Genomic DNA, 24,648 nt, shown 5'->3' on the forward strand with positions numbered 1-24,648 from the left:
CCAGTAACTTTATGCGGTTGTAGTTTAGCTGACTTCACAGATAGTAACTGGGTCTTTTTTTTTTCCCTTTCTCTCTCTCTCTCTCTCTCTCTCCCTGTCTTTCTCTGTGAAAAATTGCAGAAGCGCTTCATTAAAGGGTTGAGACAGTTCGGTAAAAACTTCTTCAGGATCCGGAAAGAGCTGCTGCCCAACAAAGAAACGGTAAGATTTGTTTCTCTCTATAGTGTTGAACTTTTTCTGTGTGTGTGTGTGTGTCATTTGTTTTATAGCACTGAAACACATAAAATGGGGTACGTGTGGTTTGCTTGTAACTAAAGGAAAGCTTGAGCAGTAAAACATTTTTAGTGCGATATTTTGAGGATGGCTGGTTTTTAACCCATAGGCCTTATTGATAAGAAGTAAGTGCTGTCTGCCAACAACTGTGCTGCAGTATTGTCAGATCTCCCTTCAGGCTGTCTGGGAGAAGAAGAAAAAATAAACAACTTGTTATACCTGAGAGGAGTTAAGGCTAAATGTACTCTACAGACAGTTACACTTACAAATGACATGCTGAACATTAATTAGCACCCTCTGTTAGCAAGTAGTAAACAAGTTGTGCAGATGTGATGTCAGCCACTGTGTGTTTACAGCACGTATCAGCAGCCTTCTTTATCTCATGTTTGTGCTCAAGTGTTACACACTACACATAACACTCGAGATTTTTTATTTATCTTCTGCTTTTTTAAATATTTTCCTCCAACTTTTTAGAGTAGTTGACTCTAAAGTGCCGTGTAACTGTGTCCGTGAGGATTAAAAACAGGCTACAATCTGAGCCTTTTTACACAAACACAAAATCTGGAATATTTTTTTCAAAGAAACTAAATTTTATTTAGTGTCAAAGTGGCAAATTGAAGATACAACTGAGATAACGGCAAGGCCAAATGGATTTTTTTAATGGTGTAAATTAGAGATATATTCACATACATAAATAAAGATTTTGAGTTAAGGTGTAAAATCAGGTGTGTGTGTGTGTGCGTGAAAATAAAGGCTCCTTTGTTTGCTAACGCGACTGATGCCAACAAACCTTTACCAGCATCAGAAAATATTAATAACTTATATTTTGTTTCTGTCCTTGTGTTCATTTTAACACAGAGTGAAAGTAGGTCACAAATTTGTGCTTTGAATTTGGCATCTCATTCTTCTGTTTACATTTGTGCCCTTTTAAATATTTTAAGGATTCAATTACAGTTGCTCTCGCGTTGCACTTCTCCTTTCTCTGTAGTTTTGAGGTTTGTCAGTCACTTTATGGAAATTTTGATCAAAGCAGACAAAGTGATTTAAATAACTGTCAGGCTTTAAGGAACTCTCGTAATTGTGTTGTTTACGTCCACGAGCAGGAGGTTGTTCCTCCTGTCAGAGTTTCCCTCCACTGCGTGTGAATGTGCTTGTGCGCACGCGTCAATGTGTTAATCAGCACGGCACAACTGTGTGTAACTTGTTTCACGGTTCAAATGCAGGTCTAACAATGATTAACAACAGTCGACCTTATTAAATGTGATTATTATGTGGGAAAACAAAGCACGGCAACCACACAGATTTCATGTCGTTCCTCTTCAAGCTGTAATTGTAGTAACTCTCAAGAGCCTGAGAAGTGCTTGATTTTTATCTTGGCTGTAATTGGCAATAAAGGGGACATGTCGTACAAGTACACGTTGCTTCAAAGTCAGACTTGGATGTTAGATTATTCCTAGATCTGCATTTTGATTCATAAAGCGGTGCAGACGTTTGCTGTTTCTGTGAGGCTGCTCTTGCTGGAAGTGTGCCGACGCAGTGCTGACACAGACATCAAAGGAAAATCAAAGGTGTTTGTCATACTTCTCGCCACTTCATTTCCTTGTCTGCTGTGAGGATAAGTCAGCCCTGCTTCTCAGCTCCCTCCCTCCTCCCTTCACATCATGTAATGTTTTTACTCAAGAACTCTTTAGTGTCACATCCTTTATGCAACATTTCTTATTCCTTAAAACCAATTTGAACCTCTTGAATAAGAGATTAAAGCGTATGAATACAGTTTCCTCACAGAGGTTTCTTCAATTATTTTTTACTGGTTTTGAAATATATGACTAGTCCAGTTGATTGGCTATAAAGGAGGTATTAATGTAATTCAACCTGGAGGGGGGAGTCTACTTGGCAGGAAAGGTAATAGACCTCCTCCAGGATCTAGGCCTGCCACCACCACAGAGCAGAGACAGATTAATTTTTCCCCTGCAAATGGAAAATAAACTGCCCTTTAATATATGAAAAGAGGAGAAAATGACTGGGAGAGCGAGGGGAGGGTAGCAGCGACCAGAAGAGAAGGGGTAAGGTGGGGCGTTAGCTCAATATAGAAGCTGTGGTTGTCACACGGGGAAGAAAAAAATACTCTTTGCTCATAATTGAAGTTGCTTTTGTGCTGTGAGAGTGATCTGAGTTAGTGCCAGTCAATACCCCAAGAAAAGCTCCATTTATTTTCTACCTGCTCATTCCCAAATCCTATATCTGGAACATGAGCACAGCATTAAGTCAAGATATTTTAGGTTTGGAAATGACAGAGATTTTCCCACTATCTCCTCTCACAGGCACACGTTTCTGTTAGTCCAGTTTTAAGCCAAGCTGTCGAAAAATAGGCATGTTGCAGAAATATAGGGCGTCCCTGCCTGAAGTCCTGGCCGTACCGCTGTCGTTAGGATCGTAGCGCAGAACATAAAACCCTCTGGATGATATCCAGAGGTCCAGTACAGTGTGTCTGCTCCTCACTGTTCCTGCCACTAGCCCCTATTAGCTGCGCTGCCCCTGAAGCTCCAGTACGGCTCAAACAGCCAGTGCCAAGGGTAAGCACCCAGCGCTGTGTAAACACACCAGGCCTGACTAACACTCAGGAATGCTTTATATAAAGTCACATAAAGGCCCAGAGGGGGAAGTGGGTGTGTCGTCTGACCGTCTGCAACTGGCTTTGCTGCCACCATTTCCTTCACTCGAGAGAGAGAGAGAGAGGACGTCATGGAACATGAGCTTTCTGCTTCCAGTGTTTAAACAACTAAATATGCTGAAATGGCAGATCACAGATAACTCTGTGCCTGATATTTGCACTGGAGGGGTTTTCATAAAACTGTGGTTTTAAGGGATATCAACACACAGTGTTTGCTGAACAGATTTGTATCAGCTACAGTTCTGTTTGCCGCACAGCCGAACGGAGAAATTCGACGGTTGGAAATTAGATCAAATTAGGACACTTAAGTTTTGGCTTATTTCCACGCATGACCCTGCTCGAACCGAAAAAAAAGTTCAGTTGTTAACTTCTAATGTTATTAAAATATTAATGTCCAAATAAGAACATATTAACATAACCGGATATTTTAGGGACAAATCTATTTTCAGTGTTCAGTCACCAGTTTCTTTTCACTGTGCTGAAGGCACAGTTTGCGTCCAACAAGAGAGATTATAAATTACATGAAAATACATGTTTTATTTACTTTATACTCACAGTATTTAGTTTATTATGTATTTATAGATCATAAAAATGTTTCAAAGTACAACCAGAACAATCTCTAATAAACTGTACTGTTATTTTCTGTAAAACAATTTACAAGTTTAGACAAAAAAAGCTGTGTGTGTGTGTGTGTGTGTGTGTGTGTGTGTGTATTTATCGGCTCACTCTTCCCACATCCTGTTGTTTATCCCTGCCTGTACTCCATGTTTAAATATTAAAGTTTATATTGCACAGTATTATCATTAATAGTTGTTTTAACAGTTGTATTGTAACACTTGCAAATAATTAAAATACTAAACATTTTAAAAACAAGTTTATATTAATATGTATGTAATATAATACCGTTTTTGTAATACAATCGGGAGGGGGGAGAAATAAGAAGATAATATGAACCTGATTTGAAGAGACATTTTTATGTTCCTGGTTCCTGCTTTGTTTTCATATGGAGATACAAAAAGGCAGATAAGTGCAGTGTGTGCTGGAAAAGCTAACACAGGTGGAGCCACGGTTTGTGTTTGGTTCATGCCACATGCCAAACAAGATGGCAAACTGTTTGACTCCAACAGCTGTGCAAGTAGCAGCATTAATATGAAAAATAAAACTTTAATTCACAGTCTTAATTTAGCTATTGTGGCCGAACAGTACAGGACACAGAAGTCACTGTGACTGTAGAGAATGTTCTAATGTTCAGGACATACACGGGTGACCTAAGCTGTACGTGTGATTTTTTTTTTTTTTTTTTTTTTTAATTCTGATTTATTTATTTTGCTCTCGTAGCATCTTGTGCTCTCTGAGAAAAGAGAGCACCACCCCCCACCACCACCACCACCCCCAGGCCCTGTCATTTACAGGATGGCCAACAGGAGAACAGTGTTCTGAACACAACCTCACAGCAGATGTTTGCCCTGGTACAATCTGTACAAACGTCAAATTGAATTCATTGCCATGTCCTTAGCTCAGCAGCCAGAACCTTGGGGATGACTGTGATTATAAATACTTTGGTTCAAACACTAATTAAACCAGCTACAAACTACAGGGGCCTGGTCCAGTTGGCAGCAGCTGTCAGTAGTGTGACAGAACAGCTTTCGTGTTTGGTAAATGATATAACTTGTTTAGGCAGTGAAATCGCTGTCGGCTGATGGGAGCTCAACCAGCATGTATTGATGTTCTTTCAGCAGACCACAGGCGATTTAGCGCGGCAGAGTGTAGGCAAAATCTTTTCTCAGCCTAATAGATGGCACACGGAGAGCCGGAGCTCCCTGTGTAATTGAGTTCTTTAGTAGGCTTCATGTTGTGGTTTTTGGGGACCAGCTTATCAGCAGAACACGCAGGATCGGCCCTCCAGCAAAAAGACACTGTTGCCATCCAATCTGCTTTCATTGGCAAAAGCGCTTACAGCAGGAAAAACACGAGTGCTGATTCTTCAGCATGTGCATCCCTGACCTGTGAAAGCAGAGCTTATTCAGTCATTCTCCGGCAGAAAGGCTCAGCGCAGCAGGGAATGGTTGTCTATTTAACTGCCTTTCACATACACTCTGCTCCACCAGCCAAGGTCCTTTTACTATTCAGTTGCCGCTGTATGCCGATGGGCTTCGAGGCTATTTTTGAATCCACTACATACATGCAGCTTGAATCTGACCCGAGGATTTGATTTTAGAAGAACTCCGAGGTGAAATATGCAGCTTTGATAAAATCATAAAAGATTCATTAAACATTTGATTTTATTTTGTTTTTGCAGAAATGAATAAAATCAAAAAGAACTTGTAACGCATTTCATAAAAATCTCTTTAGAGAGGAAACTAGCACAATATTTTCAATACTATGACAGTTGTATTTCACCTGGTACCTTGATGAGTTTATTTTAATAATGTGAATTTATTGGGGATTAGTTTGTATTTGTTTATGTTTCGTCGTTTTAGTGCACATTTATGTCAACTGAAGTTTACAGATACTTTAACAGAAATGCTGTTAAAAGACTCAAGATAAATAAACATGCCGTTTTTCCACAGCAGAACATGTTTAATGGCCCTTTAGGCATCACAAGTATGCTCCTGACCTGCTTAACCACATAAGCGTTTACAAAGTTAGCCCCCTACAGTTACAGTGAGCATGAGGATGATAGAAGAGTCAAGCACCACTCTCCGAAACGACACACTGTACAACCTGTCACGGGAGATGAAGAATACCAAGTCCAGGGGTCGAGCACATACATAATTAAACCATGGTTTGATTTAGCTCAGAGAAATACATCCCTCCTTCACCTCACTGAAATGAATCAGAAAGCAATCCTCCCTCCTCAGGGCTGAAGACTGTGGACGAGGCAGGAGGAGCATAGGTTCATGCTGCACTAATGGATGTTTACACAACTCACTATCAGCCACCAGAACCCAGAAATCACATGCTCCCTGTGCACTTCACTCTCACCGCTGCTGATAAAACTGCTACAAGTTTTTAGCAGGATTTTTTTTTATTCACAGAGAGATTTTTAGGAAGGGTTGTGGCTGGATTGAATGTTGATTGTCCATTGTTATCCTCTGCTGGCTCTTTATTCCACTCTCGCTCTCTCTCCCCCCGTTTCGGCTCTCCCTCCACAGTCAGCCCTCCCCCTCCTCTGCTCTCCCCTGTTCTCTCCTCCTTCCCCTGCTCTTGCCAGTAACGGCCTTAACCGTTTGGCTTCATGTCAAAGCAGGGGCCTTTTGTGGCTCTGTCACAAATCTGCCAGGAAAAACAGAAACCATCTGTTCAGGCCTGGGCCTGAGAAGGGGATGAGGGTGTAAATATATGAGTTTAGCCCTCGCCCTCAGCCCTACCCGTGCACACAAGAACACCAAGCCCAGTGGAGGATCCTGCACTCCCATTCAGCCTTAACCTGCACTTCCACCCACAATTATGCATAAATTAACAGCGGTTTCATGGTTAATCTTATTCCTACAAATAGGACCTTTAGATGATAGAAACACAGAGTCTGAGTACCGAACTGAATATCATCATATTAGAAATGATATTTTTTATGAGCTACAACAATTGCCTCACTCTAGACCCTGAGCATACATCCATCACCTGTTGACTTATGTTACAGAAATAAGTGCACTCTTCAAGGGCACCTTTTATTCGAATGATTGAGTTTAAATACAGTTAAGACATAAAAAATGTATGATGTGCCAACAGGACTTAGACAGACAAAAAGTAATTCATGCTAAATACATCAGTAAATTGAGGAAGAATAAAAGTCTTTGCACAACGGATGATGGTCTCGTCATGTTCCTCCATGATGGTGTCAAGGAAACACGGCTGCACACATAATCTTAAACTCTACATCCATTTCACATACATACTTGTATGTAGACGACCATTTTAAGTGGCAATAACTGGAATGGAAGCCCTGAGTGTCGTGATAGGAGGGTAAGCCCTTTCCTTGTCGGATAATCCACCGTCCAGAAAGCTCCTGCAGATGGAAGCAGTCTAAAAGGCCTCATAATACAAAGCTTATGTTGTCACTATCTCATGTTCTGTGGAGCGGCAGCACACTCTGTACCGCTCTGCAATGATTTAGTGCACTGGGGTAAAATTATGGTGCGGAGGCCAGGGCCAATCGACATTTCTATTTCAAGTATTTCCATGAATTTTTAGTGGATACCGGTGTAACTGTTTTAGATACAGATTCATGAAATTCTGCTTCAGTGTCGTCTTTTATTTTATGAAGAAATGACAACTTTGCTCAGAAGTTTCAGTTACAGACAAAGTCGCCGGCTAAACGTGTAAGCATGGAGAAGAAACACAAGGTAATGAAAGTCAAAGCGCTGCTGTGGGCATATGGCAGCATGACAAAGTGACTTTGATAGAGAGAAGTACACAGTCAATGTGAGAGATCGGACGTAAGTGGCCTCGGGAAAACCAAATTTGACGTGCAGGCAGGCTGAGAGGTAATCTGTCAATCTCCCTTTGACACTATTTTACGGTGCAAAGCCTCTGTCAAACACAGGAATGCCATGTTCATCCTCATTTACAGATATCATGTAACTCCACATCTCTTGCAGACAACTACAGAGGCAAAATATGTAACAAACAATATAAAAAGACATTTTGTCTCTCCTACTCTGGATTTGTGGAGCACCTTCTCTTGTTTTTCCCCTTTCCACTTGCATCCGGCTCATCATTGCACCTGTTAATTCCCATTCAAAAGCCCAAGTTAATGTTTTCATTAGCCCCTGCCTAATGTAATGGTACTTGACACAGTGTAAGTGATGGAGAGGCAGGGTGACCTTTCTTCGTGTCTGCCAAGCTGTTGTTTAGGCCGTGTAGTTGTCAGCCTGCAGCGAGGAGGCAGAGAGGCACTGCTGAGAACAGTCATTAAGCACAGAGCAAAGCCAGCGCTCGGCACCACTCGACACTTTTGATCTGCACATTTCAATTAGATTTCACATCAGGACGCCTGCCTTCCCTCAGTTAGCACCTGCGCCCTGTCCTCCCAACTGGCCGGCCAGGCTGAAGAGGGAGGCACACAGGAAACCACCAGAAAGTTCTGTTAGCAGCCTGACATCGACGCACAAACACATGGCAAGATAAAAGAGCTTTTTTTGATGATGACCGTTAACTGCTTTGTCCTTTGCATTACCACGGACGAAAACATGTTTTCTGGGGTTATTTGAAGCACTCAACAAGTACAGGGTTAATCTTTCCGTCTTCATCCAACTGTTTTTTATATTTTAAAGAAGTCCTACTGATTTGTCTCTGCAGAGCTTCTACATGTGGAAGCGTTCCCAGGTCTAAAATACCTAGTCAAGCTGTGGGGCTTGGGACAGCCAGAGCAATGGCTTTGCCATAACACAGCACAGCACCTTAATTTACCCTGAAATTTGAGAAGGTTTCATTGAGCTCAGACACCCTCAGTAAATGTTCCCAGAACTGCTTTGCCTGATAAGACGGGAGTGCTACAGCCAGTGGTAGATATGTATTTCCCCTAAGAGCCACATGAAGGGGAGATCTTATTAAACGGGCCTAAGCCCACTGAGTTGAGCGTTTTTCTGCCAATCAAAGCAGTGATTGAGAAGGGCTTAATGTCAGTTAACTCACACGATTTGTCGAAGCGATAAAGTAGCAAGCTGACCCGTTTTTTTGCTCGCGCCAAACAACAAGAAACCAACCGGCCCTTAAGTAGTTTTGTATTTCATGAGATAACAAATGGGAAATTAAAGCCGCAGTTACCTTCATGTTTCCATTAACAACAGCCTATTATATGTTTATATCACCTTCTTGATTTGTTAAAATAGAGTTGAGTTAGAAGCTTTTTATAGCCCTTTTAAAACGGTCCACCATCTCATCAAATCCTTTCCTGCCATTGTTTGTTTTGGTACATTTTGATAGAAGATGTTAAGCTGTGGCTGAAAAGCTGTTACGGCATTTTAGAGAGCACTCACTAATTTATGTCAAGTTTCTCAGCTGAAGCGAAGAAGGAAAACAATCGATATCCATTAAACTCTGGGAGCTTTGTTGAACAGCAGTTTAACAGACCTCAAACAGTAGATGGGTGCCCTCTGGGCTTTAAAGATTACAGGTGACTTACAGCTCACCAAACAATCACAGCACACCTTCATGAATTTGTTATGGAGCCACTAACAAGTAAGAGTTCATGGTGAGGAGGAAAAGGGCAAAGCCCCACAGGAAACTACATAATTGTCCCTGACTCCTGTCGCCTATTTTCAAGGCTTGTGTATTATGAGTGTGGCCGGAAAGCAGCGGTTAATATGTAGAGGCTGCCTCAGCAAAGTGCTTTCTGATCCATGATTGCATGTGTTAATGTTTCAGTTGGGTATTGATTTCCTGGCGGCCTTTTGTACAGTGGATTTATCCGCCTCGCTCGCTGGCAAGCGCGCCCCTCCGAATGTTTGATTAAAGTTCAATTGACTCTTCCAGTGAAGGGGCGAGGAGCCATTTCACTCTCTATTTGTAGCGCCAAAGCTCTGCCTGACATGTTCTTTTGTTCCCATTCAAGCTTCTGCCACCCAGGCAGCCACCAATGCACTGATCCTAATATCCCTGCATTCAGTGAGCCTCCTCGCCTAATCCTGGGACAGACAGGGCCGGCAGCACAAACATGCCTGGCCAGCTACAAATCCTGGCATAGACTTTGCTACTCCAGGGCACTGACACTGCGCTGACTGCTAAATGTGTATTTTCCATATCTTTTGTTAGCCTAACTGCAGATACTTAAGTGACTATTTTCCAATTTTTCAACTACTTTGACCTGAATGAGCCTTAATTTCTTTTATGTCAGTCGCCTCTTTGCGGTGGAAAGCGATGCCTCCTCGTTACTAATACACGTGTTTGTGTTCCTGTGACCTATTTGCACGTTTAACACCGCTCGCTTCATGTTTCATTTCAGGGAGAGCTAATTACCTTCTACTACTATTGGAAGAAGACCCCCGAGGCAGCGAGTTGTCGAGCCCACCGCAGACACCGCCGCCAGCCCGTCTTTCGTCGCATCAAGACGCGAACCGCTTCGACTCCTGTCAACACTCCCTCACGCCCACCCTCCAGCGAGTTCTGTGAGTATTTTTGACCTCTTCAGTGGTAGCAAGAGAAGAAAAACAGAAGACATGACCTGATATACCCCGGTGTTAGAGCGACGTATTTGAAATATTGTGTTTCGCTCTCTTCCAGTGGACCTCAGCTCAGCCAGCGAAGATGACTTCGACAGCGAAGACAGCGAACAGGAGCTGAAGGGCTACGCTTGCCGCCACTGTTTCACGACCAGTAAGACCACCTTCCTTCCCTCTTTCACGCGCACTTGCTTGACTATTCCTGTCCTGATTAGGATCAGTGTGGGCCTGCACAACACAGCGCTGTGTGACAGATGGGCATCAGAAGATGTCAGCACTAATTTGATCAAATCAGACATGAGCCCACAGCTCGTTCACTCTCTCAACCTCATTATCCTTCCACTCTTTCCACACAGCTGGCTCCCAGTGCCAGGCTGCCATCTGATCTGCTATCATAACAAGGGTGGCTAATAACTTTGGCTTTATAGTGTTAACCCATATAGACATCAGTACATGACAGAAAAAATAAATACAGTATCTAGTGGCGGACGTTGTCTATTCAGCTCTTTTATTGATCATCCGATGTTGAGCTACACAGTTACATAAAGACTTTCTCTATATTCTGCAATATTACTGTAGTTCATAGATCATTTCTAGGCGTTTGTACTTCTCACACCATGTGAGAATGTGTTATTTCACAACTGTAAATGGCTTTCCTCAGCCTCCAAGGACTGGCACCACGGGGGCCGGGAGAACATCTTGCTGTGCACAGACTGCCGCATTCACTTCAAGAAGTACGGTGAGCTGCCCCCCATCGAGAAGCCTGTGGACCCACCGCCATTTATGTTCAAACCTGTCAAAGAGGAAGAGGATGGACTCAGCGGGAAGCATAGCATGAGGACCCGACGGAACCGAGGCTCGGTACGCACACACTCATCTTCTCCATCTATCCTTCTATTTTCACCTTCAGGAACCAGAGTTACCTCGAGAGTAATGCAGAGACAGACTACAAAGCAATAACAAGTAGTACAGGAATAGCTTTGACGTGCATTAGTTCGTAAATCTGGGTTGGACTTGCACTGAAGTACATCTTCATTTCTCCTATCCAAATTATATGGAGTCCTAATATTCGTCATGATTCATGTTGTTAACAGATGTCGACGCTACGTAGTGGTCGTAAGAAGCAGACAGCCAGTCCCGATGGCAGAGCCTCGCCTACCAACGAGGATTTGCGCTCCAGTGGACGTACCTCACCCAGCGCGGCAAGTACTGACAGCACTGACAGCAAAACAGACTCCATGAAGAAGCCCAGCAAGGTAAACGCAGCACAGACTGCCTGAAAGTTTTTGGTGCTCTTTTTCCATATTTGTAACTCTGTGAAATGTGCCCTAATCGATCTGCTGCTTTGGCTCCACAGAAGATTAAAGAGGAGGCCCCTTCACCGATGAAGAGTGCCAAACGGCAGAGAGAGAAGGGAGCTTCAGACACAGAGGAGCCCGAGAGGGCCAGCGCCAAAAAGTCCAAAACACAAGTGAGTTTGTGGTCTTTGTTTTGCTTTGTTTGCATGTGTCGGTGGAATGCACAGACTCAGTCTTGTGATACTGATCGTTCTCTCTCCCACGTCCCTCAGGAGCTGAGTCGGCCAGACTCACCCTCAGAATGCGAGGGGGAAGGGGAAGGCGAGGGTGAGAGCTCTGATGGACGCAGCATCAACGAGGAGCTCAGTAGCGATCCTAAAGACATTGACCAGGACAACCGGAGTTCCTCCCCGAGCATCCCCAGCCCCCGTGACAACGAGAGTGACTCAGACTCCTCTGCCCAGCAGCAGCAGCTCCTGCAGAGCCAGCACCCTCCAGTCATCCAGTGTCAGCCAGGCACCTCAGCCGCCTCCTCGGCACCCCCTCCGCCTGCAACCTCAGCCCCCTCACTGCCCCCACAGGTCTCCCCCACAGCGGCCTCCACCTCTCTACCTCCCCAGCCTCTGCCCCAGGCAAACCCAATGTCTCTCATCCAGTCCGGAGCGTCCCTCCACCCTCAAAGGCTTCCCTCTCCACATTCACCTATGACTCAGGCTCCACCTCCTGGCCCCCCAGTCCCACCTCAGTCATTACCCGGCTCGCATCACGGGCCCATGCCTCCCATGCCACATCCACTGCAGCCTGGCCCCTCACACATGCCTCATCCTCACTCCATGCCCCCTCAGGGCTTCCCTGTGGGTCAGTCTCAGGTCCCACCCCTACCTATCTCTGGCCAATCACAGCAGAGGCCACACACACCTCCTTCCCAGTCCCAGTCATCTGCTCAGAGTGGATGCCAGCCTCCCAGGGAGCAGCCTCTGCCCCCTGCCCCAATGTCCATGCCTCACATCAAACCTCCACCAACCACACCCATCCCTCAGATACCCAACCCACAGTCTCACAAACACCCACCCCACGTGTCAGCGCCTCCATTCCCTCAGATGCCTTCAAACTTGCCTCCACCTCCTGCCCTCAAGCCCCTCAGCGCTTTACCCACCCACCATCCTCCATCAGCACACCCACCTCCCCTCCAGCTCATGCCTCAGGGGCAGCAGCTTCAGCCTCCTCCAGCCCAGCCTCCAGTCCTCACTCAGTCCCAGAGCCTCCCACCATCAGTCAGCCACCAACCTCCTCCAGCTCCTCCTCTACCGCCCTCCGCAGCCTCACACCCCAACGGGCCACCACAGCCGCCATTCTCGTCTCATCCTTTCAATACAGTTCTACCTCCAGCTGGCCCTCCTCCATCCTCATCAAACTCTATGCCTGGCATACAGCCTCCATCTGCCTCCGCTCCATCCTCCTCCATCTCTATGCCACTGCCTGCCTCGGTCACCTGTGCCGGCCCGGGCCCGGCGCTCCCGCCTGTACACATCAAAGAGGAGCCTCTAGACGAGACAGAAGAGCCAGAGAGCCCTCCACCACCACAGAGAAGCCCCTCCCCGGAGCCTACTGTCGTCAATACGCCCAGCCATGCCAGCCAGTCAGCACGGTATGTCTATAAGCACCGATTACTGTCTGTAAAAGAGGAAAACATACACCTGCACAAGCTGTTATTTATTAGTAGTCTGTTGAGCAGCTTACCGTCTCGTCTGGGGATGATTAGCTCTCAAACACATCCAACAACAAAGAGTCTCTGCCTTTAAATTTTAAGGCTTTGATGTAGGCAACAAATCGAATGTCCTCAACAAAACCGGCATCCAAGGCCACAATTAGCCCTGTGCTCTGAGTGGCTGATGGCTAGGAATTATTGGGGATGGAGAGCAGGGAGATTAATTACAATGCGATGTGAGTGAACTGAGGCATCTGAATATGAGTATCTGTAGTTGCCTTGTGCTTAAGTGGCTCTCAGACTGCCAATGAATAGCAATGAGGATTTTAATACAAACTCAACGTAGCTGCAAAAGTGAATGCCGAGGGAGATTGTTTCCTTTTGAATAATGGACTAGTGTAAGCCAATGCAAGCTGTCTTTTCATCTAATGAGACATTATCCTGCCATTCAAAATGCAGAATTAAACATGAATATCATCTTATTATGTCTGTTTGTAATAACTATTAATTTATGAACATCAGTCCATTTCTATGAGTAAATGTTGAATGTGTCTCTTCTCTACCACGACCACAGGTTCTACAAGCACCTCGACCGGGGTTACAATTCGTGTGCTCGGACAGATTTCTACTTCACTCCCCTCGCTTCGTCTAAACTGGCCAAGAAGAGAGAGGAAGCTCTGGAGAAAGCGAAGAGGGAAGCAGAACAGAAAGCAAGGGAAGAGAAGGATAGAGAGAGGGAAAGGGAAAAAGAGCGAGAAAGAGAGCGGGAGCGAGAAAAGGAAGCGGAGCGAGCTGCGGTGAGTGGTTTTGTTTGTATCCCTGTTTGTTTGGCAGCGGTTAAATTCTTTCTCTTATATTTTACTAAACGTGGTATTTCTTCTTAAACAGAAAGCCCCCAGTTCCTCTCATGAGGGCAGAATGGGTGAACCTCAGATGGCTGGCCCTGCTCACATGCGTCCACCCTATGACGGCCCCCCCACAACGATCGCAGCTGTGCCTCCATACATTGGCCCCGACACCCCGGCCCTGCGCACTCTCAGCGAATACGCACGACCCCACGTCATGTCGCCCACCAATCGAAACCATCCCTTCTTTGTGTCGCTCAATCCTGCAGACCCTCTGCTGGCCTATCACATGCCCAGCTTGTACAATGCGGACCCTGCCATGCGGGAGCGCGAGCTACGAGAGCGGGAGATGCGAGAGAGGGAGATTCGTGAGAGGGAGCTGAGGGAAAGGATGAAACCTGGTTTCGAGGTTAAGCCTCCAGAGATGGACACACTCCACCCTTCCACGAATCCTATGGAGCACTTTGCCCGGCATGGGGCCATCACGTTGCCCCCCATGGCCGGCCCTCACCCTTTCGCCTCCTTTCATCCGGGCCTGAACCCATTAGAGCGTGAGCGGCTGGCCCTCGCTGGGCCCCAGCTGCGGCCAGAAATGAGCTACCCAGAGAGGTTGGCTGCAGAGAGACTCCATGCTGAGAGGATGGCCACAGTGGCCAATGACCCCATTGCCCGTCTACAGATGTTCAATGTCACGCCACACCACCACCAGCACTCACATATTCACTCCCATCTCCACCTGCACCAGCAAGATCCTCTTCACCAAGGTAAAAGAAAGCCCTGTTTAAATGCATATATGTAAATATCTCTGTACCGCTGTTAAAATGACACAATGCAACAAGAAATTATAATTGGATATTTAGATATTTGAATATCTGTATTCAGATTATAACAAATTTGAACTCCAAAACAGATTTTTGGAAAATTACTTGTTAATTGCTCATCATTTGGAAAACACAGTTGTTATGCGAAACAGTATTTGGTAAATGTAAACAAATTGACAAATCATTGCACAATTTTTGCTTTATTTTGGTTTAGTTTATAATAGCAACCATTTTATTTTAGTAGTTTTTATATTTCCATTAACACGTTCAGATTGAAATTCTCGATTTTTAAATACTTTAAATACTGTTCTGCAGTATTTCTGTAGTTTATGCATGAAACAGTAATGTTGATATATATATATATAATATATATATATATATATATATATATATATATATATAACCTTTGTAATCATAGCATAGCATGTTGGTTATATTGAACTTTTGTCTGCTTAGATAGCTTAGATATAAAATGTGTAAATTAATATCTGATTTAATGTATTTCAGCTTCATTTTGTGAATGTTTTGTTGTTATTGCATTATAATATTTATGTAATATTTGATCATTTTAAATTGTTAATATATTTAAGAAATAGCTGAGGACCAAGAATAGAGCCCTGTGGTACTCCACATATTATGTTATGTTATGTTGAATATGCAGCAATTTACTGGAACTGTTTAACTGAACAGAAATGTTGCTAACTATTTGAAACATGGCACTTAAAGGATGTTATTTTCTTCAAGGTATGACGAATCTTTAAAAAAATGGGGAAAATTGGAAGTAGATGATAATTTAAACAAGAATTAGGGTCACCTTATTTGTTATGTGCAAGTAAATAATATACGGTATGAAGCAGATGAAAATTTACTTTTAAAGGGTGTTAGTTTCATATATATTTATACACAGAATAATATAGAGAGCATCAATCAGCCTGAGTAAATCAGTCGAGTAAAAAAAAAAAAAAGGGACTTTTAATTAAAAGTTTCTCCTTACATCTTCGTTTAAAATGTTTACCACATTCTCTGAAACTCACATTTTATTCTTTCTGTACTAATGTACATAATTGACGTTACACTGGAATAAAGTATGTTATTAAGTTTCTGATAGGGTGAGCAGATGCTTTACAGTGGATAAATATAGTAAACCTTTTGGTCAACCTTGAAAGGAGTAACATTATATTAAGCTGTGTATCACTAATGCCTGTAGCATGCACTGTCTGAGATACAGTATCTTGTAATGAGTGCACCCTGAACCTAAGACTCTGACGCCCAGAAGGTGGTGGTGAATGTCTTGTGTGTCCTCCAGGTTCGGGGGGCCATCCCCTGGCAGTAGATCCCCTGGCAGCAGGACCTCACCTGGCCCGCTTCCCTTACCCGCCCGGCGCCATCCCCAACCCTCTCCTCGGCCAGCCGCCGCATGAACACGAGATGCTGCGCCATCCAGTCTTCGGTAGGCTCTCTGCCAATATCATCTTCTCATTAACAGTAATATCACATCCAATCTATCAATCTGAGCTCTGCTAGACTGCCTGATCAAATCTTTTGTCTGTGCCTCCTCCAGGTACTCCATACCCACGGGATCTACCAGGAGGTCTGCCACCGCAAATGTCCGCAGCACACCAGCTGCAGGCCATGCATGCCCAGTCAGCTGAGCTCCAGAGGCTGGCCATGGAGCAGCAGTGGCTCCACGGCCACCATCACATGCACGGAGGACCACTGCCTGGCCAGGAGGACTACTACAGGTCAGATAAGCAACAGAAATTAGACTAAAACACATTTAGATGCTCTTTGATTTGCCAAATAATAATAATATGTGATGGTGTTTGTGTTTTAGCCGGCTGAAGAAGGAGAGTGACAAGCAGCTGTAACCAGCCAAGGGAGGCAGCGACAGACAGGTGCAGGACACGAGAAGTTGTTACAGAGTTGTTACATTCAGTTTTGAAGAACGGAAAAGGCCAAGTGGATCGTCTGAGAATTCTTCTGATATTTGCTTTCTGTTCCTGTCAAGGACTTCTTTTTTTTCTTTTTTTTTTTTAATTATTATTTTTTCAAGACATTGACTTTCTTTGGTATATAGCCAGTAGTGACAACGTCCTCAAGACTCCTGCATGACAAGCTTCCCTGACGTTTTTTTGTAGGTGCTAGAACAAGACACTGTGCTTATCAACAAAAAAAAAAGAAAAGACAAGACCGGTCAGGCCGTTTATGGAAAAATAACAAGTGCTATCTTAAATTCAACATTTATTTTAATACATTGTTGGAGGTTTTTCATAATTTTAAGAAAAGCTACAGCATGGCGTTTTTGCGTCTGTAAATAGATCTATAAACATATAATTATTATTATAATTATTATTATTACTAGGTGTGGACTCCAAACCAAGTCGTTTCAACCTCCAATATAATTGTTTTGAAGCATTATCCCTTGTTTCAGAGGGGAGCACCATGGCATTATATGAGCAGTTTCTGAGAGAGTTGTGGTTCAGTTGTGACGTTCCTCTGACATCACTGTGTTAGATTTAGTCCCACATTACACTATGTAAACCATAAACGTGTCACACCCACATCCATTCATCACACACCTTTGACACACAGCAGGTTGTCAGAATGTGTAAACTCAACATGTTGAGTTAAAGATTTGAAACACTTGAAGAGGTGACAGTAGTCGCTGAGGCTTCTGTTAGATTTAAAAAAACAAAACAAAAAAAACATTTGCACTGAGAGAGTATCCTCAAGCTCCCCTCAACTGGTTTTATCCTTTTTGCTTAAAATCAGTATTTAAAGTCTACATAATGGAGTAATACTTCATTACTTTTTTTTTTGTTTTTAATGATTTTAATAATGATTTTAAAAATGTGGACACCAGAAACACATTTGGCTGAACTGAAGAAAATTTTGCTTCGAGTTCTTTTAAATTATCACGTCCTGAATTTTTAACTTTGTTCACTATAACAGGAGCTTAACAGGACTTCTTTAGGATTGTTTTAAATGTGTGAATGGTTGTGAGTCTGTGCTAGTTGTTTTGTGGTGTCCCCTTTACTTTATCTGGTCAGATCACCCACATTTGTTGCAGGGCTCAAATCCAACTGAGTCATCCTCCAACTAGGCTGTAATAATGTTCACTGTGACACTAGAGGGGGGGGGGAGTCTGCTGACACGTGACGACCAGAAGGGTAAAGGGTCGATGACTGTGCGTGTGAGTGGGTGTTTTCCTCGCAATGTCTTCGTATGCCTTGGTTCATTAGGGATACACACGGCCTCCTGCGCCTCGGGAGTGGTGTGTTTGTACGTGCCACTGACTGTTACAAGTCGTGTTGACCTGTCATACCAGTGCACATGAGCCCAAATTTTCTTTTTTGTTTTCATTGATCTTTTTTTTGTTTGTTGTTGTAGCCATGACGTGAGTTCTGACATTTGTTCCATGCACTAAGACTGTTTGACTGCCATGGACATTTAGAAAACTGTGGCTTATTTTTATTTTTTTCTTTAAACCAAATGAAGAAAACTGTACTTTTAAAAGTGACCATATCTTACCTATGGAGCACTATAATTTACATTCAAACGCTTGCAAACATCATCAAACTCATGGCCCCTTTTTGAAAAAAAAAATATCCCAAAAAAGTCTTTAAATCCCTGACGAAAACCTGTCACTCTGTCTCGCCATCTCCCACCGATTCCTGTCTCGACGAGCTCCTCCATACATCATCATCCTCATCACCACCTTTGCCTCGTTTCCTGACGATTCCCTTGCCTTTTACTCCCTCTTTTTGTGTCTCCAAAACCTTTGATGTTAAGTGTTGTCAATGGTTTAGCTTCTTGTTTCAAAGCGGCAATAGCAGAATGTAAATTCTGACTGCTAAGATTTATATATATACTGGTATCTTGAAGCTTATTGTATATATGAGTAGTCGCCATGGGATGACACAATGTAAACAAAAAGTAGAATAATAAGAAAAATTGTGAGTCCTGTGTTCTCTCCATTTGAGTATTTTGTAATTTTTTTGAAAAATTTGTGGAATTAAAATAAACGACTAAGTTACACCACAAGACATGACTTGATCTCTTCTTCTGCCTCGTGGTACACCGTTGAATCTTTTTCATTTCTTTGTTTATGAGCAGAGGTAGAGCAGACTGTTAAATCCCAGCAGCTGTGACACAATAATCCTTTTAAGGGTAAACAATTTCTTTGATTACTCGCTGCTGTTTTACTGAACAGCAAAGAATGAAAGAAACACTCTTAATTCCTTCTCTTTGGGTTTTTTACATTTGTCAAATGTGTTTCTCCAGCTGAGCAGAGGGGTTTGTTTTTGATAATACTCATGTCCTACATTTTCTCTTGAATAATAGAATTTTTGCTTGACGGGAGAAATGTGTTACAGAATAAATGAAGCATTGCAGTTTCTCTCTTTCTTTTTGCAGCCTTCCATTTTCTCAGCTACACAAACACTGAGCTTTAAGAGATCACCTCAGCAGCAGGTAGTGACTCTGAGAGCTGAATATTGCACTGCTATGGTATAATAACATCAAAGCCGGGCTAAGCCAGAAGGAACACTTATTCTCAGGCTGAGATGCCTCGCTATCAGCGGGGCAGGGCTGTCATTTCATCCTGTGTGTGTGGGGAATGATAGACCAGCAATCTGTGATGGTGTGCCGCAGCGATGGCTGTCATTTTGAGAGGGAGCTATTATTCTGCTGCTGCTCTCTGAAATGATGCCCTGTCCTCGGGAAAATCGAGGTTCCTTGGATGCTCTATCCTGGGGCTGTCATGTGACGGCCGCCTTGTGAGGAGGTGCTGCTTGTTGTTGCCGGCTCCCCTCACCTCCCCATAAGACACAACAAGACGTCAGAGCCGAGCAGAGCTCGCTGGTTGAATAATTCATCTCCCCTCCTCCTCCACACCGGCGATGGAGCGACTGTGACTTGTGTCAACTCAAATCCTTCTCATAATACTGTGTGTACCCCTCAGGCAGGCACACAGGGATACACAGTCTCAAAAAAAAATCAGTTCTTTCTGTCTGAATAGCAATATGTCTTGTGCTGTTCTCGCAGTGTTATTGTGTCTGTTGCAGCAGGTCTCGGACACAGAGCCTCCTCATCTCCTCCATCCTCCTGTCTTATTCCTTTCGCTCCACTGGGCCTGCCTGCCGCAGAGTGTGATGCTCAATGGCAGAGAAGAGCCTACAGGCCATTAGTGCGTTCAGTCAGAAGGTAGCTGTGTTCCTTCGGCGGGTAGCTCTGCAGCTGCACTGTAGCCGAGCAGGGTCCCTGTTTATCTAACAATGAGCTGTATTGACACAAAGCAAATCTCCTCATCCACTGTCTAAATTTTACAAGCGGCGTGATACTTGATATTATGTGTCTCTGGTCAACAATTCTCTCAGAAAACATCACCTTTTTGATACTTGAATGTGCTTAGTGCAGAGAAATCTCAGTTTTTCTCTTGATATATTTTTTAAATTCCTTTTTCATTCACATCTGAGCTCTGATCTTCAGGCCTCTGTATCATATTAAAATAATACTGTTCAGATAATTAATTTCTTTGAAAGGTTTAAATAGTTAATCCTGGATGAAGTTCTTTCAAATAACTGTGCTCTTATTTTGACATCAGGGCAAAATAAGTAGTTGACGCTATGATCAACATTTATAAGACTGGCTGAGTGCTGATCATGTGATTCCACTTCCCAGCATGCACTGGGGCAAAAGATTCATGGCCATACATTAAATCTCATGTTTCTGTACTGATGTCCTTTTGTTCTATGCACCATGGCTGTGAAGTGAAGCCAATGTGATTTTTAGGCTTGCTACAGAAAGAGCCAATCTCCATAAGCCCCCATGTTAAAATGTCCCTCTTCACAGCAGAAATAAACATGTTTACAGCCTGGTACAAAAGACAGTTTTAGGTCTCTATACTAATTTCCCGTTCATGACAACTGTACTGACTCTGAATTTATTTTGAACTCACCATTTCAAATTATATTAAGGTTTAAATGATCATGTATAAATAACAGTGTGGTTGCTTTGATTGACAAGTGGGTGCTGTTACAGGTGGCTTGTTTGATCACCCAGGCATCATTCAGCCAACATGGTGGCAGCCAGAGCCCCAGACTCTGAGCTACAAAATGACTCTTCAGAAACCTAATGGTGAGTTCTGCAGTTAGTAGTTTAATTAAAAGTCATGTGTTCTGGCTTCATTGGTCTTTGGACTCTTATTAGTGTGCAGGGCTTTATTTTGATTTTATGATGTATATTATAAGATAGAATTTAATGATTGCACACTGGGTAAATTCACTTGTCACAGCAGCTCATATACACAAGGTGGATAATAATAATGACTCATAAATAAGAAATATATATTATAAAAAGTCATGAAGTCAGAGTCTGATAGCTATTGTAATGAAGGACCTGTGGTAGCGCTCCTTCCAACATAGTGGGAGTATCAGTCTGTTGATGAAGAAGCTGTTTAAGGCTCCCACAGTCATAATTATAAAATCATAATATTCAACATTCTTTCATCATAAATCTCAGAAACCTAACTGTTACCATCTAAAACTAAGTTCATGTATGGGGTTCACCTTAAAACATCACTTTTACAGGTTTGGGTTTCAGGGTTTGTTGCTATGACGACAGTCAGCTTCAAAGATGTGAAACATCAACAGTCTAAACCGGATAACTCAGTTATCGACATACCAAAAACAAACCTGTTGACGTTCAGTCATTTATAAAACAAGCCACCTGTGGTTATGTAAAAACTCCACTCCACATAAATTGAGCACTGAGCATTGAGCTGTTTTATGCATGCAAATGAAGGTAATTAAACACATCTAAAATGCAAATGAGCCTGTCTCTAATATGCATACATGCATTTTATTTAAAACAAGGTTAGTCCCTGCATTTCTTCCATCTGAATATTTATATCAATAAAACAACCTTCATTTTCCAAGGAAAGGTTAAAGCAAGGTTTTCCTGTAAAACACTGGAATGATAACTACACCTGGTAGGATAAACTTTTAAAGTCTGCTATACGGTGAAATACTTGTCATGTTGCAGTCTGCTATAAAGCACTCTCCCTGTAAAGTCAGAGTAAAGGTCCTATAGAAAACTTTGGCTCTACATTTGTCACAAAGAAGCCGAGGAAACAAACCTGCTGCTTCATGAAAGACAGAAACATCCTTCAGATTTTCCAGATAACTGACCCCACGGTTTGTCCAGCATCCTCTCATCCTCTCCCCCCCAGCTGAAATCATCTCTCTCCTCACAAAACATGGCTCGTGGCTTCATCCAAGGTTGAGTTTTTTTGCTCTTCTAGTCTGTTTTTTGATAGGTGTGAACCGGTGTGTGTGGTCTGTGAGTTTAGAAGTTAGCTGTGGTTTTAAGGAGAAAAGGAAACAGGAGAGGATGTTGGGACTTTTTGCTTGGCACGTTGAAATAGATGGAATGATCTGGCGGCAAAATATTTCATGGTCTGAGGATCTCAGCAGCAAACCTTTTTTTAATATAATATATGATACAAGACTCTAAAACAGGTTTTCTGATGCTTTTTTTTAAAAACAATTTAACTAATTTGTGACCTTTTAGCAGTTAATTTTCACCTTTTGTAAATATTTTCTCAGTGCACTTTATTTTAGTTGGTAATGGTGGAATTAAACTCATTTGATACATTCTTACAGATTAAACACAACAGTAAACAAAGTGGTTCAAAGTAGCTCCTCACTGACTAACTACAACATTAAACGATTTATATATTAATAAATCAGCAATAATGACCCAATAGTGTAATTTATTGCACAGCTTTGATGAATGCTCAATTCTGATTCTGGTCATCTAAACACGGTCATCACTCTGCGGTTTGTTGTTTCAGAATAACAGACTTGCAGTTTTGTTCATAGACACTGGAGAGCCACAGCAGATGCAAATCATTTTCAAATCAATATTTGAAACAATATATTGATTTCTCTATTAAGTAGCTGTGTAATAAGCAGGATAAAGTACAGTGAGCTGGCATCACCCTGTCAGGGTTTATTGTGCAACAATGACCGGCTCACTGTACATTATCCATTAAATAACACTGACAAGGACTGTACAGCAAAATGGGTACTTTTACTTTTGATGGCTGAAGAACATTTAGTTGCTAATGCTTCTAACTTCACTACACTGCAGAAATATTAGGTTTTCTTTTACAGCTTTACTGTCGTTAGTTTTCAGATTAAAAATAACCAACGTATAACAACAGCCACATAGACCATCTTCAACGTCATATTTTTATAGAATATAGTTTGTTATGTAATGAGACTGAAAGTAGCTGATCTGCATGATGAGATCTTTACCTTTTATACTTTTTTCTTGCTGCTAGTATCTAAGCATTCTTTTTTCTTGTAACTACATCATCCACAATGCAATTTGAACAGTCACAGTTTGGTCAGAGATTCAGGTGTGTTAATCTAGTAATGGCTAATTTAGCCTTGAGCCAGTGTGGGCTACAAAGATCTGGTGAGCTCACTTCTTTTTTTTATCTTCAAACTTGTAATTTTCAGATCCCAGCCAGCATCACTTGAGGCCATTTATCAGATTTCACACAGCTCCCTCTGGAGCCACAGAAGGTTTTATACAACTTTTTTTTCATATACAGTATGCACTCATATAGTACTCTGTAAGACCTGTGAACAGACTTTGATGTGTAAAATTGGTGTTGTTCTCCTTTAAAGTAAAAGATCTGTACACTGCAACACGATTTAGGAAGGAGTCGAGGTGGAGTTCTTGATTTGTTTTCAATAAGTTGTCATCATGAGAGCACTGGAGCTCTGCATTACATCTTTGTTGGGCGCCAATAAAAAGGAATACACAAAGAAAGGGAGGATACTGCAGCTCTGCATACCACAGCATAATATTTCACGTCCAAGAGTCGGCTGCTGTTTTGATCCACCCCTTAATGTTCAGTCCCTGCATGTGTGCTGTAATGACTTTCCCAGTGCGTGTGTGTCTATATCAGTTTATCTGTGTATGTGTTTGTTGCTGCCTGCTGTGTGTTTCAGGCCTGAGCTGCAGCTCTCATGCTTCTAATGATATCCTGCTTTCACATTCTTGTCATAGCCGATTTGGATTCCACCTTGTCTGCACCAGCGGATCAACCCATTGCAGCCACTGGCCCGGCCCAAGCATTCCTCACCAACACACACACTCCCTCAGGAGGCCTTTTGCAGACGCCTACCGCAAACCTCACACACACTGCCTCTCGTTCTCCCACTCTCGTTCTCCCTTCTGTTTCTATTGTCTTGAGTTAGATTTCAAGGGAACAGCCTGTAGCCACAGTCGTAGGAGCTCTTTGTTCAATAAAGCGTGCCAGGTTCAGTTCCTCGCTGGCAGAGGATAGACAAAGCAAGGCTCACACGCTAGACTTCCAGGCTCCTCTTTAATGTGTTGTCATAAAACATGCAGCTGGCAGAGACTTAACGTTTCAGTGGGACTCTGTGCTGTTGCAGCACACTGAGCTCTGGGTATTGCCCTTCCAACTGTCCTCGTACATGTTTCTTTCTGCTACGTCTGTGCACTGTCAGAGTCACATAGACCTGACATTTCTTTCTTTCTCATAGTACAGCATTTCAGTTCACCAAGTGGAAAATCTGAATAAATAAAAAAATAAAAAAATCACAAGACTGCTGTGGCTTCAGTCTACAAAAATGCCCTCTGCTGTCATCTCCAAATGCTGGGACAGTGAAGGGATATTGGTTTTTTTGGCAGATGAAAATAAGACTTCAGGCTGTCATCTGATTTATTTCTCCTCTGCTTGAAGGGAAAAGAAACCCAAAATGAATTTAAGCAACAGTCTGCATGCTGCCATGTGGCTTACCCCTAACCCCTTTAATGTGTAGTCATAAGGG

General features: G+C 42.9%; 1 protein-coding gene across 6 annotated transcripts in view; it reads left to right on the forward strand.

Moving 5' to 3' along the window:
- rerea (arginine-glutamic acid dipeptide (RE) repeats a) overlaps positions 1–18,820 on the forward strand; it is a 122,763-nt gene extending 103,943 nt beyond the window's left edge. For 5 of the 6 annotated variants that reach the window (XM_027288376.1, XM_027288375.1, XM_027288377.1 and 2 more), the window contains 12 exons: positions 121–201; positions 9,888–10,050; positions 10,166–10,258; positions 10,766–10,965; positions 11,199–11,360; positions 11,462–11,575; positions 11,675–13,050; positions 13,685–13,907; positions 13,999–14,719; positions 16,053–16,226; positions 16,338–16,518; positions 16,611–18,820. In XM_027288376.1, the coding sequence (XP_027144177.1) occupies positions 121–201; positions 9,888–10,050; positions 10,166–10,258; positions 10,766–10,965; positions 11,199–11,360; positions 11,462–11,575; positions 11,675–13,050; positions 13,685–13,907; positions 13,999–14,719; positions 16,053–16,226; positions 16,338–16,518; positions 16,611–16,644 (3,522 nt within the window). In that variant the 3' untranslated portion in view covers positions 16,645–18,820. The remainder of the gene's footprint in view (positions 1–120; positions 202–9,887; positions 10,051–10,165; positions 10,259–10,765; positions 10,966–11,198; positions 11,361–11,461; positions 11,576–11,674; positions 13,051–13,684; positions 13,908–13,998; positions 14,720–16,052; positions 16,227–16,337; positions 16,519–16,610) is intronic. The other variant, XM_027288378.1, reaches the window with a different exon arrangement.
- The last annotated feature ends 5,828 nt before the right edge of the window (positions 18,821–24,648 follow it).

The sequence above is a fragment of the Larimichthys crocea genome, chromosome XV, assembly GCF_000972845.2.
Source record: "Larimichthys crocea isolate SSNF chromosome XV, L_crocea_2.0, whole genome shotgun sequence".
NCBI classification, from domain to species: domain Eukaryota; kingdom Metazoa; phylum Chordata; class Actinopteri; family Sciaenidae; genus Larimichthys; species Larimichthys crocea.